At 41.4% G+C, this 15,771-nt stretch overlaps 1 protein-coding gene across 3 annotated transcripts in view; it reads left to right on the top strand.

Moving 5' to 3' along the window:
* Positions 1-3,710: 3,710 nt before the first annotated feature.
* The window catches only part of TBC1D31 (TBC1 domain family member 31), a 61,213-nt gene continuing 49,152 nt past the window's right edge, over positions 3,711-15,771 (top strand). For 2 of the 3 annotated variants that reach the window (XM_067711365.1, XM_067711366.1), the window contains exons 1-4: positions 3,711-3,932; positions 7,638-7,784; positions 11,385-11,500; positions 14,986-15,164. In XM_067711365.1, the coding sequence (XP_067567466.1) occupies positions 3,856-3,932; positions 7,638-7,784; positions 11,385-11,500; positions 14,986-15,164 (519 nt within the window). In that variant the 5' untranslated portion in view covers positions 3,711-3,855. The remainder of the gene's footprint in view (positions 3,933-7,637; positions 7,785-11,384; positions 11,501-14,985; positions 15,165-15,771) is intronic. The other variant, XM_067711364.1, reaches the window with a different exon arrangement.

Below are 15,771 nucleotides of genomic sequence, written 5' to 3'. Positions count from 1 at the left end.
AGCAGCATGACAAACGTTCTGTTTTACTGATGAAACAGAACTCTTTCCTGTGCAATGTCAGCTTTCCTACACAATATGTCAACGGACCTTTGTCATCCAACTGTTGCCTGTTTGGTTTCCTTCCACGATGACTGACTTAGTCAACCCTTCATCCATATTAATAGTTTCTGTGCATTCAAAGACATGGTCAAGAGGATGAAAAAACAAGACAAAGACTAGGAGAAAATATTTGCAGAACATAAACATGATAAAAGGCCTATATCCAGAACATATACAGAATCCTCAAAACTCAATAATAAGAAAACAACCCAATTATAAATCAGGCAAAAGATTTGAGCAGATATATGCAGAAGGCAAAAAATCCCATGAAAAGATACTGAACATCATTTGTCATTCCAGAAATGGAAATTAAAATCACCATGAAAGGGAGTTCCCTGGTGGTCCAGCACTTAAGACTCCGAGCTTCCACTGCAGGGTGTGTGGGTTCGATCCCTGGTCAGGGAACTAGGATCCCACACAAAATAAACTCACCATGAAGTACCACCACACTCCTAGAACGGCTATAATGACAAAGACTCATCATAGATACGGAGTATCTGAAACTATCCTACACTATCCAGTATCGGTGGGTATGTAAAATGACAACTACTTTGAAAATGACTGATACTTTCTTAAAAAGTTAAACCTGGGCTTCCCTGGTGGCACAGTGGTTGAGAGTCTGCCTGCCGATGCAGGGGACACGGGTTCGTGCCCCGGTCCGGGAGGATCCCATATGCCGCGGAGTGGCTGGGCCCGTGAGCCATGGCTACTGAGCCTGCGTGTCTGGAGCCTGCGCTCCGCAGCGGGAGAGGCCACAACGGCGAGAGGCCCACGTACAGCAAAAAAAAAAAAGTTAAACCTACACTTACCATATGGCCCAGCCATTCCACATCTAGGAATTTACTCATCAGAAATGAAAACATATATTTATACAAAGACTTGAACAGGAATGTCCATAACAGCTTTCTTTGTAATAGCCAAACACTGGAAACAATCCCAACGTTCACCAACAGCTGAATATACCACTAATTGTGGTATATCAATCCCATGGAATACTACTCAGCAATAAAAACATGCACCACTGATATACCCAACAACATAGTTGACTCTCAAAATAATTATGCTGAATGAAAGAAACCGGATCAAAAAAAAAAAAAAAGAGTACCTAGTTTAACACCCATTTGTATAAATTTCTAGAAAATATTAACTAATCTAAGAGACAAAGCAGATCAGTGGTTGCCCATGGACAAGGTGGGGTAGGGATAAAAAGAGATTGCAAAGAGGCAGAAGGAAAATTTTGGAGGTGATGGATTTATTCATTATCTTGATTATGGTCATGGTTTCACAGGAATATATTTATGTTAAAACTTATAAAATTATACACTTTAAATATGTATAGTTTATTAAATGCGAATTATACCTCAATAAAGCTGAAAAATATCTATGTACAGTATGCATCAGTTATTGACTACCTAATGATTCAAGAAGGAACTAGAAAACGGTCTACCAACTTGGGTTACTAAATTGGGCGATTAGGGACTTCCCTGGTGGTCCAGTGGTTAAGACTCTGCACTTCAAATGCAGGGGGTGCAGATTCGATCCCAGGTCGGGGAACTAAGATCCCACATGCCACATGGTGCGGCCGAAAAAAAAAAGAAAAGAGAAAAAATTGGGAGGTTGGCAGCCATGGGTGCACATCTCTTCAGTTGCCAGCCTGACCTTCAGATCTGGTCCAACTAAATCCAAAGATAAGTGAAAAGTGGGTGTCCAGAAGATCTGTAATATGGAAACCTCTTTACCGATGTATCTGAAATTGAATAGGATGGTCACATAGGCTGTGACAACCCATACAAGCTGAGCTGCAGGCAGGTTAAACCAGAGTAGTTAAGGAAATCATTCAGCGGATTTGTCTCTGCTACTGATAAAAAGTTGTATGGTTACCTGTGTGAGACACAAATGTGGGAAATAACCTGTTTCAAGTTAGGTGCCCTTAAGCTTAACACCTTAAATTTCCTGAATAATAATGCAAACATTCATACATACAGTTTATTACCATCTCAAGTCCAATAAATAAAAATAAAATAAAAATATTGAAAAATAAAAATCTCCTCTGCAAAGGGTTACTAAGAGTTGTCTCTCAGGGCTACCCCTTGATAACAATACAAAAGTTTTAAAATTCAGGGCTACCCTGGTGGTGCAGTGGTTGAGAGTCCGCCTGCCGATGCAGGGGACACGGGTTTGTGCCCCGGTCCGAGAAGATCCCACATGCCGCGGAGCGGCTGGGCCCGTGAGCCGCGGCCGCTGAGCCTACGCGTCCGGAGCCTGTGCTCCGCAACGGGAGAGGCCACAACAGTGAGAGGCCCGCGTACCGCAAAAAAAAAAAAAAAGTTTAAAAATCCACACTGCTAAATTTTTGTGAGCGTTTTGTATTTCTGCTAGAGTTTGCGCTTTTTAAATATCATGGTCATATAATTTTGTAAAAAGTCATTTTTCTACCCGTAGTGGGTTGAATGGTGGACCCCGGAAATATATACCCAGGGAGTAATGCCCAGAACGTGTGAATCTTACCTTATTTGGAAAATGGGTCTTTGCAGGTGTAAGTAAGTTAAGGATCTTGAAATGAGGAGATTATCCTAGATTATCCAGGTGGGCCCTAAATCCAAGGACAGGTGTTCTTATAAGAGAAAAGCAAAGGGAGATTTGAGACAGAGATTAGAGGAAAAGACAAGGCTTGGTGAAGTTGCAGGCAGAGAATGGAGTGATGTGGTCCCACGCCAAGGAAGCCAGCAACCACCAGAAGGTGGAAGAGGTGAAGTAATCTTCCCTAGGGCCTCTGGAGGGAGTGACCTGCCAACACTTTGATTCAGACTCCGGCCTCCAGAACTGTGAGAGAATAAATTTCTGTTGTTTTAGCCACCAAGTTTGTGGCACAAAGCCTCAGCAAACCAATACACTACCTCATAAAGCACTAAAGATGAAGGTGACAGTATTACCAATGTTGTAGGTTTGTTATGAGGATTAAAAAACTTAAATGAGTTAATAGTCCTAAAGCACTTAGAAGAATGTTTGATACCTAGTAAGCACTATACAAGTTCTAAGTAAATATTTACCAAAAAGAATTTCTCTGGCGTCAACGCAACTGGTTGTTGATGACATTGCTTTACCGGTGCATGACTGGTGGATCCGACGCCATAATACTGGAGCCTCTTGTTAGACTACGGAATTAAAACAACATTCATGACGATGATGAAAAGGCCAAGAAGAGTGGACTCCATCAAGGTTCTTTTTTGAACCCGAATGTTCTATAAAAGGAACCCTTCAATTCTCAATGCATTTGGGTCCTTGCTTCTCTATTAGTTGTCTGTACAACTCCTCAATCCCTAAACGCAACGTGAAACGGGATCTGGGGGCCCTGGGGAAAAATCACTTTTATTGCTTCCGTTGAACGCCTAAAACCCAGCGAGGCCCCCAGAAAGCAGAAATCCCAAGCCGATTCCGCGCGCCAGGTTACACCTGCAGAAAACTACGATTCCCAGAAGGTTTTGGGGGGGTGGGGAGGGGAGAACGGACCGCGAAAGGGGGCGGAGTCTAAGGGAGAAGGTCGTAGGCTGATTCCATTGGCCTGAGCGGGAGGGGTCGTCTGGGCGGGGTTTAGCGCCGTCCGGTCGGCGGCCTGCGCGCTCTTGGTACGGTCGGCGGGGATACGGGCAGCCACGGCCGGCGCTCAAGTTTCCCGGGCAGGAAGCGCGGGGCGTGCCGGAAAGGCGCCGGGACCGTTGTCCGCTGGATAGGCGGCGGTCGCGCGTGGACTGCGATATGCAGAGCATAAACCTGGGCAACAAGGAGAGCGGCAAGATATGGCACCGCAAACCATCCCCGGCCACTCGGGACGGGTAAAGGCCGCGGCGGGAGGCGCGCTCTGTGGAGGGGGATGGCCGCCGGCGAGGGGCGGGTCCGCGGCTTTGGCGAGGCGTTGGAGGGGCTGTTGGGGAGGATCTCAGGAAGGGTTGCGGGGGCCGGATGGAGGTTCGGGTCCTGACTCTGATCCTGCCCCGGATACCTGGGTTGGGTGACCTCGAGCAACCCAAGTGCCCTGAGTTTCATGATCCTTAGAGACCCCCCTTCCCAGTCCTGGGGACGGGGTCTCATTAGGATCAACGTGGAGCGGGAGGTCCTGGTTTATGCCAGGGAATTTGAGTTTCTGGTGAGTACCAGGACTGCCTGCCTTAATTAACACAGAATCCCTGTAGTATTCCTGGCACGCAGTTGATGCTCAGTAAATACTCGATAGTTATTCCAGCTGGGAAAGAACTCAGGAGGAGGAACTGATGCGGGAGGAGGAGAACAATGCATTTCTCCCCCTTCCAAATGCCGCAGTTTATCCATCCTTGAATCATTGTTTGTATTCAGGCAAGCATTCGCTCATCGACTATTTGATGAGCACTTACTATGTGCCAAGCTTCTAAGCGCTGAGGGACAGCTGTGGACCAAAACAAACTTCTGGTTCTCTTGGAGTTTACGTATTAACGTGTATGGTGATGATAGTGGTGGAGGAAGGGGTTGCGGTTTACAAGGTAGGGCACTCTTTCTGGTAAGGCTATAGTTGCTGCTGCTTTTTTTTTTTTTTTTTTGATAAACTTTATTTCTTTAGGACAGTTTTAGGTTCACAGCAAAATCGAGAGGAAGGTACAGAGATTTCCCTTATACCCCCTGCTCCCACACATGCCTAGCCTGCCCCTTATTAATATTCTCCACTAGATATTTGTTGCAATTGATGAACCTGCATGAAGGCATCATTATTACCCAAATTCCACAGTTAAGGTTAGGATTCAGTCTTGGTGTTCTACATTCTGTAGGTTTGGACAAATGTATAATGACTCATCCACCATTACGGTCTCATACAAAGTATTCTCACTGCCCTAAAAATTGCCGTTGCCCTGCCCATTCATCCCTCCCTCCCCAACTCTTCTTTTCATTCAGTTCCCAGGTACCTGTCCTGTTTGAGGCTCCTGGGTGACTTTAATGGAAGCCTTTGTCCCAAAGTGGTACCATCTTGGTTCCAGTTGCTGCACACAGATTAACCTTATTGCTTCTAATTCCTTCGGATCCCGTGGACTTTGTTGCCTCACTTGCACTCATATTGCAGTGTGTTTCTTGTTCTCATGATTTTTCTGTTGATCCTTTGCTTGCTCCTCAACAAATCAGTGCCAACTACACATGCCCAAAGCACACTGCTGCACATTGTACCATTAGTTTCTTTGGTTTCTGGTTGCTATCAGTCCCCTAACAATACTGCTGTCCCGTCAACTCCATTGAGTAAACATTTTATCTAGAATAGGGGTACTTCAGTAGAGGTTTTCATTTTCAAATTTGGAGTTTATGTAAATAGCACCCTTACTTCTCACGTTCTCTAAATGTTGTAAAAGTTATGCCAACCCACAATAATTCTCTTTCTTGCTGTTATAAAATATCTAGATACACATGCAAGATTCAAAAAATGAAAGAAACGAGTTTGTGTGCAAATATCCTCATTTGTTTCTTCCATTAAAACATAGCTTTCTTTCTGTTCAATAAAACCCATTGTTATGGTGTTGAGAGAAGCAAGGAGCATTGACTGCGGAGTCAGATGCACTTTAGTTGAAGTAAATGTCCACTCACTAGCTCTGTGACCTTGGGCAAGTTAATCTCTTAGGCTGTAAGTGAAAATCATACTTAACAGCAAGATTGTCTTAGGGAATTAGTGTCTCATGCATCTTGGTGTTCAGTAAATATTTGATGTTTTTACTATGTTTAAGGACTGAGGAACTCTATCAGGCAAATTGTGAGCAATTGAAAATCCGTTTTAAATATTTGCGTGTGTGATTTATATGAAAAATCAGAAGGACAGAATTTTGCTATTAAATGTGATTATATCATGATGATAGGGTTATAATCAAATTATTAGTGTTTTTCTGTATTTTCCGTATTTTGAACAGTGATCATGTAATCCAGACACATAATAAATGTTACAGAAAAAAGACTGGAGGGAAAAGTCGTTTGCTTGGTCTGAGCTTAATTGCCAGGGAACATTTTGATGTTGTTACTTATTATTTCAATACATTTATCCCCCCCCATCCCCCTTTGGGAATGTCAAACAAAAACCAGAGCTGGACAGTAGTTAACGTAAAAACAGACTGTATTCAGGACTGTTGCAATAGAGGAAACAAGACCACAGGGTAGAACTGGGCTCAGTTCTGAATACAGCCTGGGCAAGTGGGAAGCTATAGCCAAGGAGAAGGGTGGGAGGGGTCGCTGGATGGAAAATTACTAAGAGAAAACATCTGGGGTTAAGGGAGTTCTGGCTAAATCTACCTCACAGGATTCCTGCTGAAGACAGGCCAAGGTGATCAGACATCATTTGGGAGATGGTGGAGAATGAGGAACCCATCTGATGTCAAGGAAAGTAGTATTGAGGGTAGGGGGGTTCTGATTAAACTGACTAAGCAGCATTCTTGCTAAAAGTAGATTTCATAAGGGAGTGCACAGAAGGGCCTAGGAGAAGGTTTGGGAACCTGACTAAAGTTTGGTCAAGCCAAGAATCTTTGTCAGGGACTAGATTAAAAATAAGTGTACTGTTTCACCCAATGGGTCTGAAAGCCTTATTTTTAGATACGCTGTAGAAAATGTTTGATATACTTAATTCAATGTAGTGTTTTTTAAATGAAGTGATAATGAGGCAGATGTTTCAAATATTAAAATTCAAATTCGTAGAAAGTCAATTAAGATAAAAAATTTCATGATTTGAAAACTTGTTGCAGGAGAGAATGGGACTTTTCTGGTCTTCATGACCCAAATATAAACACATACATTATTTTAAAGAGTTAGTTAATTTGTGCTACAAGTTTTATAACAGTTTTCTTTTCAGCAGATACATGGTACATGATCTTCCTCTCAAAAAATAATAGCTTTAGACAAATATACCTAAAAATAAAACTCGTGTACACTTGGAACGTTCTGTAATCACAAAAACAAAATCTCATTAGGATATCTTAAAGTTAGGATATTGAATTGAATTTTTTCTTACATGTGGTAGCTTGTGATTTATATAAAACTCTCTACTTGTCACTAATTACTTCATTGTTTTTATCATGGGTCTGTTGCTTGATGTAACAATTCAACTACTCAATCAGAAATACATTTTCTTATCATATCCTGTTGTCTGTGACTTAATCACAGTTTATAAATCTCTTCATGTGTGTGTTTATATTTTTTAGTGTCTGTCTTTACTACTAAACTGAAAGCTTCCTGAGGGCAGGGCTCCTGTCTGTCAACTTCTCTTAGCTCCTGGCTTGTTCAGTGTCTGACAGCCTGGGTTTTCAGCTATTTGATAAATAAATGAATGGTAGCTACTTTGACAATAACTTCCAGGACAGTTTTCAGAAATCCTTGTAGGGTTGCTTCTAGGAGAGGCAGAGGAGCCGCAGCAATAGGAGAGGGAAGACGGGGTAGGCAGAAAACTTCAACATTAGTGAGGCATGCTACAAAATCCATGGTTTTCATGACAACAAGTAATGCTTGACATAGAATTTAATGGTTCTTGTTTTTGTTTTTTTTGACAGAATCATAGTGAACATCATTCACAACACTTCTGACTACCTGCCCAAAGTTTTACGATTTTTGAATGTGGCTTTTGATAGCTCAGGTGATTCTTTAATTGCTGGGGACCATCAAGGAAATATCTATGTTTTTGACTTGTATGGAAACAGGTGAGCAGATACTCTGGCTATTTACCAAGTAATTAACTCCTTGACTATTTTAGTACCTGCTATTAATTATTCATTCGGAAAGATTTATTAAGTTCTTACTGTATTTCAGGCACTTTGTAAAACTCTGTCATAAGTGTTGGTAGAATAACGTGAGAAAGAATAGAAAGATAAAATGGTTGGATTACTTTTTCAGAGAATTAAAGTTCTGGTTTTAACAGCATCTCTAGTAGCTTCTTTTCCCTTAAATTTAAAATTTTATTATTGCTAATTTATCAGTTAATGTCTGTTAATTGTTTAGAAAGAACACAGTTTCCTTTGTACATTATTGTCAGTATACTAGATCTAGGAGTTTTAAAGAATTGATCCTTACTCTTCCTCGTCTTCTCTTCCTTTGCCGGACAATTAGTGAAAAAGCAATTAGGTGGGATTGATTAAGGCAGGCATCTGTGCAGTGAGGGTGGGTGGATGGGAGGGAAAACTGTGTTAGCCCAGCCAGAGAGTCACAACGTGTCTGCCTGGGGGCAGGGCAATCATGGGAAAGAGGGGAGGTTTGGTCAAATGAGTAAATAGACTGAGGATGATGGGGGCCAGATTCCTCACTATTGGAAAGGGGAATTACAAACCTGGAAAGGGAGAATACTCGACTGAACCCTGTGGAACTGGATTGTAATTGGGTATATCTGTGTGAACTCCTGGTTTTGAGCATGTATAGACAGACAGAAATGAACAGAGGTGTGTGTATGAGAAAGTGAATGAATTATATGTACATATATTTCCTAGCTTTGTTCACGCATAGGACCTGGGAGCAGTAACACCGCAGTAGTAACGAATATACCTAGTGCCCAGTTCTTTTCTAAATATCACTCTCTATTACAAGAAATCAGGGATCCTTGCAGAGATAGCCAGTTTCAGGATGGAGGCAGTGAGAGTACAAGATGAGCCTGGAACACTCTGTAGCCAGAAAGAAGGACTTGTTCAGAGAATGACGGGGATGTGTCAAAAAGACATAAACGTCAGCTTGAAGGAGCTCTCTCTGGGCAGATTGGAGACAATTTGCATTTCAAAATAATTGATAGTGATGGGTCATAATCCACTGAATAAAACAGAAATTCGTGAATTCATGCTGTAATCAACAAACAGTTTAATGAGAATGGATATTTGCATAGTCGCAAAGTACCTCCCCACAAAGTATTTATTAATTAAAGAGGAAAAAAAGAGTAATTTTACAGTGAAGAAACCTGGCCAGCACCACCTTATCAAATGATTAAAATTAAATTAACCAGTAGTGGGACAAATCAGTTTGTGTGCCACCTTATAGAGTGCAGTGGTAAGACCACAGTGTTGCTTCTCTGATAGTCCTGTCTACCAAAGACAGGTAACCTGAGTCTATTCAGTAGAATCAGCAGGCAAAGCTGGATTAAGGGCGTTGTAGAACAAGACTGGCTTGTGATCTTCATAAGGGTCAAGGTCGTGAAAGTTGTGGAAAGACTGAAGACTGTTCCAGACGGAGGGAGCCTAGACACATGGCAGGTCAAGGCTTGGACCTGGACTGGTCCCGTTGCTGCAAAGGACATTATTAGGACAGTGGGCAAAACTGGGGTCTGGGGATTAGATGGTAGTAATATATAAATGTAATTTTCTAATTTTGATGGTTATATTATGATTATATAGGAGAATTTCCTTGTCTGTGGGAAACGTGATCTCAGTAACTTATTCTCAAATGGTTCAGGGAAGGAAGAGGTCATATATGATTTATCTATCTGTGATTTACTAGGTAGAAATCTGTTAATCATTGTTTCTACTCCTTACCAAAAAAATAATAGTCACAGTTTTCCCACCCTTTATTCTTGCTAACCTACCCAGCCGGTTCCCAATCTTAAATCAATACACCTGTCTCTTCTTTGCTCCCACTAAAGAAAATAACAGACTAAACAAAATAAAAATAATTGTTGATTGACTCCATTACAGAGTAATGAACTTCAGCATCAGTGATGCTAGTACTTCATTTGCTTGTATCTATTGTCATTTACTTTTCCCATTCTTCTCTGAATATTCCAAACTTTTACCAATTTCCGTGATTCCGTATGTTCAGACTCTACTCTTATTCTGACTGCCTAGCCTCCTAATTCATGAGAAAATAGACGCCCTCGAGCTTCCCTTTCTTCTCAAGGGAACCTCAAATATATCTGTAAGTTCAGCCATCCATAACTCTTTGCCACTTCATCTGTGGAAATAGGTGATCCTAATTTCTTCCAGCCCTAATCTCTATCTTCTATGGCCGCCCTTGGGACTTTGCACCATGAGTATTCCTCTCTTTTTCTTCAGTCCACTGTCCCTTTTCTCTCTGTAAATATTCACATCGGGGCAGAGGTGTAAGTGGCGTAGCCGTGACTTGAAATCAGGCCTGTCTGATTCTAAAGCCCACTGCAGTGGGCTCCCTCTTCCTAACCGCCTAATCCAGTGGTCTCTTCTCATTTCTATTTGGGCATCTGTCCCTGGCCTGCCTCCTTCCATATTCTAGGTATTCTCTTTAATAATCTTATCACCATCAAGCCTCAGACTTCAGCTGCCACGTAACATTGTTAACTCAGACCTGCTTCTGCCACCCAGTGAGGAGCTTCTAGGTTGGACTGTCTGATGCGGTGGGCACCAACTTGCATGGAGCTCTTTAGCCCTTGAGAGGCGGCTAGTCCAAGTTGAGATGGGTTTTGAAGACTTACTATGAAAAAAAAATGTAAAATATCTACAACAGTTTTTTATCAATGAAATGTTAAAATGGTAATATTTTAGATACACAATGAATTAAGTTAAATATGTTAAGATTAATTTCATATGTTTCTTTTTACTTTTTTTATGTGGCTCCTAGAAAATTTTAAATGATGCATGTGGCCTGCATTCCATTTCTTTTGGACAGCACGGCGCCAAATCCTTTTCAAGGGCCTTAAACTCTTCATGTTTAAAACCAGAATGATTGTTTCCTACCCCCACGTGGGTTCCTTTTTTGCCTAAGTTTGAAACCTTCATTTTTTAGTAAATGAAACTCTGGCTAGGTGCCCAGTACTCTGCTAAGTACTTAACATACATTATTTCATTTAATCATCAGATATTATTTCATTTCACTATCACAACAACCTTACGAGACGTCTTTTCTTACCTTCATTTCACGTGTGAGGAATTCCTGATTCCTCCCTCTTCACCCCATGTTCCATGCATCAGCAGGCCTTTCTCCACTTGACCTCTCCTATTCGTCATTTCCTTTTTATACCCGTAACTCTGGTTGAGAGTCTCTGTAGTGGCTTTCTTAATCATCTCTTCTTGTCCCCCTGTGCATCTGCCATCTCTGCCAGAACCCTCTTTCTGAAAGACATGCCTGACCACGATTCTGCTGTGCTCAAAAATTCCTGATGGCTTCCCATTCTGTGTATAAAATCCAGACTCCTTCACATAGCAGGTAGCACTCTTCGTAATCTGTTTTTGTTCTGCCAAGATGGGAGCTCATTTTTCTGGGTTTCATTTTCTTCATCTCTAAGGACCCCTCCAATGTGAAATTTTACAATTATTGGAAGAATTTCTGATACTAACGCAGTAATCTCTTCACAGGTTTAATCTTGTTCAGCGAACATCGCAAGCTTGCACAGCTCTGGCCTTTAACCTTCATAGGAAGTCTGAATTCCTTGTGGCGTTAGCTGATTATTCTATTAAGTGTTTCGATACAGGTAAGAAGTCCTGTCTCTCTTTTGAAGCAGAGTGAAATGCAGACAGAAATACTGCAGGGAGTTGGCTGATCTCTGTAGTCTGAGGGATCAGACCCCACCCGATGACCCTCACTTCAGACACTAGCCACAGGTTTGGGGGTCCCGGGGCCATCCTCACATCAGATCAACAGACTACAAACTCAGGGTTCCCCACAACTTCCCCTAGGTTTGGGAGTTCACTAGAATGACTCACAGAATTCAGGGGAGCACTATGCTTCTGGTTATAGTCTTGATGTAGCGAAAGGATACAAATTAAAACTAGCCAAAGGAAGAGACGCATAGGGTGGAATCTGGGAGGCTCACAAAAGGGAAGCTTCCATTGTCCCCAGGGACACATTACCCTCCTGGCATCCGTGTGTGGCCATCCGCACCGAGTACTGCCACACCGGAAAAGTCACCCAGGCTCTGACTTCCAGAGTTTTTATTGAGGCTCCATAACACAGGCATGACTGGATTATTGCCCACTGGATTTTAAACTCAGTGTCCAGCCCTCCTCTTCTCTGGAGGTTGGGCTGACATCATGTGGCCAAAAGCCCCAACCTTCCAGTCACTCGCATGGTTGGTCTTTCTGGTGTGGCCAGTCCCCACTCTGAGGTTCTCTCCTTAGCATAAACCATCTGCTGTTGTCCAGGGACCTACCACAAATAACAAAGACACTCCTACCACTGGAGTAATTCCAAGGGTTTAGAGGTTGCCTTCTTGGAGCCTGGACAAAGGCCATACCTCTCTTTGAAGGCCAAATTCCTTACTACACAGGTACAAGAATAAACACTTTTTAAATATAATCTATGTATTTTATACCACATTATATTTTTTAATAGAGAACTTAGAGTTCTGTAAACTGAACTTATTAAGAAAAAAAATCTCAACTGCATTGTTTTTTCTTGTTATTAATGTAACCTATGTATTCTAATATTTAGAAAAATTATAAACAATAATAAGAATGGTAGTAATAGTGATAGCTAACACTTATTTAGTGTTCACTCCTTGCCAGGTACGGTTCTATGATTTTATACATATTAATTAATTTTACCCATCATAATAACCCACAGAGATGGATATTCTTGTTATGCCCGTTTTGCAGATGAGGAAATTGAGGCACAGAAGTAACTTGACTAAGTTCCCACAGCTTGGTAAGCGGTGGAGCCAGGATTCCTAATCTGGGAGTCAAGCTGCAGGGTCCCGGCTCTTAATCACTGGTACCCTCTCCCCGCACACGCAGGAAGAAAAGGCACTCATCCTGCAGTAATGCCCAGAGACACAGTCTGTTTTTATAACAGGGACTGATCTTTCCAATCTGTTTTCTATGCATATACCTTTTTTATACTCTAACAAATATATGATCATTCTATATATATTGTTTGGTGGAATCACGTCCTTACCTCATGAAAATTTTATATATTTAAGATCAGTACTCAGTAATCATACTCTATAAATGTTCGTAATACCATAATCGTTTAGCCTTTTACCTATTGATGGACTTTAAACTGTTACCAATTTTTGATATTACAAACACTGCTGTCACTGAAATTCTGGAAAACTAAGTCTTTAAACTCCTGTGTGATTGCTTTCCTTGGATTTTATCCATTCTCTCCTCCTCTCATCTTAGTTTTATCTTTTTATAGTGTCTTCTGTCTTATGGAAACCCCTCTTAACCAAGCCCCTTCCTCAGATACCGTCTCTACTTCCCCAACTACCTCCCTTTCTTTGCTGCCAAATCCTGCTTCTTCACAGCATCCATCGATGGCTTCTGACTCTTAGTCCCCCCACCCAGGCTTCCAAGACTTCTATCTCCAAGGTCTTCAGTAACCTCTGATTGTGTAATTCCTCTTTATCCTTTTCATTTTGTTTCTCTATAGCTTTTAACACTTCGGGTTACTTTCTTAGTTTTCTGCTGTTACCTCTCTTGGTTCTACTTTTCTGACTCTTGCTTTTCTGGGTTCTTTTAGTGGTTCCTAGACTTTTGGGTATTTGACCCAATTAAAAAGAAAAAGTAGAGGAACCAACATAGGTAGTCAATTTTTAATTTTGCTGATTGACATTGGAAAAAAACAATATAACTTCATTTCATAAAACTAGGGGTTTTTTTTTTTTTTTTTGCGGTACGCAGGCCTCTCACTGTTGTGGTCTCTCCCGTTGCGGAGCACAGGCTCCGGATGCGCAGGCTCAGCGGCCATGGCTCACGGGCCCAGCCGCTCCGCGGCATGTGGGATCCTCCCGGACCGGGGCACGAACCCGTGTCCCCTGCATCGGCAGGCGGACTCTCAACCACTGAGCCACCAGGAAAGCCCAGCAAGGGATTTTTTTTTAAAACATAAAAACTTAGAAGGATACAATAGATTAAAAGGTAGTACTTTTTTTTTTTTAAAGGTAGTACTTTAAATTTGGCTTTGTGAAAAACTCATTACGTTATCCTTTTCTCATTTCACTGAAGGCCAGTGAAAAATTGAGCATTAAGTAATGCCAGACTTCAGACTGGCGTTTGGAAACCACTCCTCCCTTCCCAAGGGTTTATCTGTTCCTCTGTCTTCAGTTTTGACCTACTTTGTGTCTTAATGTTTCCCAGATTTACATCTTGCTTTCTGACTGTTCTCCCCACCTCCATCTTTCTGGAGGAAAAAAATATGACCCTAAAAGTATACCATGCCTATTATAGAAAACTTAGAGACACAGAAAAATGTAAAGAGAAAGTAAAAATCACTGTAATTTTATTACCCATTGATAATTATTATGAAGAGTTTTTGGTGTTTTCTCTACCAGACTGTTTTCTCTGCTTGTGTGTCACACACACACACGTACACACACCAAATCAATGTAAAAGATCAAATTTCTTACCTCTTCTCCCACTGCTAAGTCTGTCCCTCCTTGTGTATTTATGTCAGGAAGTAGAATCACCACCTGCTTATGTAACTAAACCAGAGCCACTGGAGTCTCACCTCCTCTTTTGTCTCAACACATCCATTTAATCACTGAGTCCTTTGATATTTCTTTTGTAGCTCTTGAGTTTGTTCCTTTCTCCATTGCCGCGTTCTTAGTATAGACCCTCCTTATCTCCTGCCTGGGTTATTACAGCAACAGATAAACTAGTCATTTTGTAATCTCTTCCTCTTTCTAGTATATCCATCATATCTTCAAAGTGCTGTCTGAAACAGACCAGATATGGTATTCTTCTGCGTAAAACTATTTCAAGAGAAAGCCCAGACTCCATCACGTCACATTCAAGGCTGTTCTTAAACCCTCTTTCGGCCTCCTCTCCTCCAACCTCGGTGTTACACATGTTACTAACATGTCCTACGGTGCACTTCATCGACCAGCCACCGGCTTCCATTCTTTTTAGATGTTAACGGAGATGGAGGGACCTCATATAATCCCTAGCCATCAACTGAATCAGTTCTCGGATGAAATATAGGGTTTGACCTGTATATCTGTTTTCCTTTTTCCCACAGTCACCAAGGAGCTAGTTAGCTGGATGAGAGGACATGAATCGTCGGTGTTCTCGATCTCTGTGCACGCATCCGGGAGATACGCCATCACTACTTCTTCTGATACAGCACAGCTATGGGACTTGGATACCTTTCAAAGAAAAAGAAAGCTGAATATTCTCCAGTCTGTGGGTATACAAAAGGTCAGTGAAGGGGGACACATCTTGGTCTGTTGTGCTTCTCAGGCTAGTTTCTTGATCAGCAGAATATAGGTATTATAAGTAATGGTTCGCTTTGTCCCACTTAGCTATGCCTTCATAACTCAGCAACAAGCAAACCTTTTTTTTTTTTAATTATTATTATAGTGTGTAACTTCAACTTTAGTTAGGTGTTAGTTTTTACTTAGCTGGTTGATTTCATTTTATTTCTTAACCCAATTATGAAAAATTTCAAATATATAGCAGATTTTATATATATATACAAGAATTTCACAGTGAACACATGTACACCCATGGTCTAGATCCTACTATACTATACTGTACTTACATGTTAGTAAACTATATGATGGATCTATCCATCTTTCTGTTCCTCTGTTTATTAACTCATCTTTTTTCTTTTTATGCATTTTTTTTTTTTTTTTTTTTTTTGCTGTACGCGGGCCTCTCACTGTTGTGGCCTCTCCCGTTGCGGAGCACGCAACGGCTCACAGATAATATATAACAATAATAAATAATATTATTTATTTATTAAATAATATTTAATAAATAAGCAGGCTCCGGACGCACAGGCTCAGCGGCCATGGCTCACGGG

The sequence above is a fragment of the Pseudorca crassidens genome, chromosome 17 (genome assembly GCF_039906515.1).
Source record: "Pseudorca crassidens isolate mPseCra1 chromosome 17, mPseCra1.hap1, whole genome shotgun sequence".
NCBI classification, from domain to species: domain Eukaryota; kingdom Metazoa; phylum Chordata; class Mammalia; order Artiodactyla; family Delphinidae; genus Pseudorca; species Pseudorca crassidens.
Note: the sequence above shows the minus strand (reverse complement) of the source record. Positions and strands in the feature narration are given on the sequence as shown.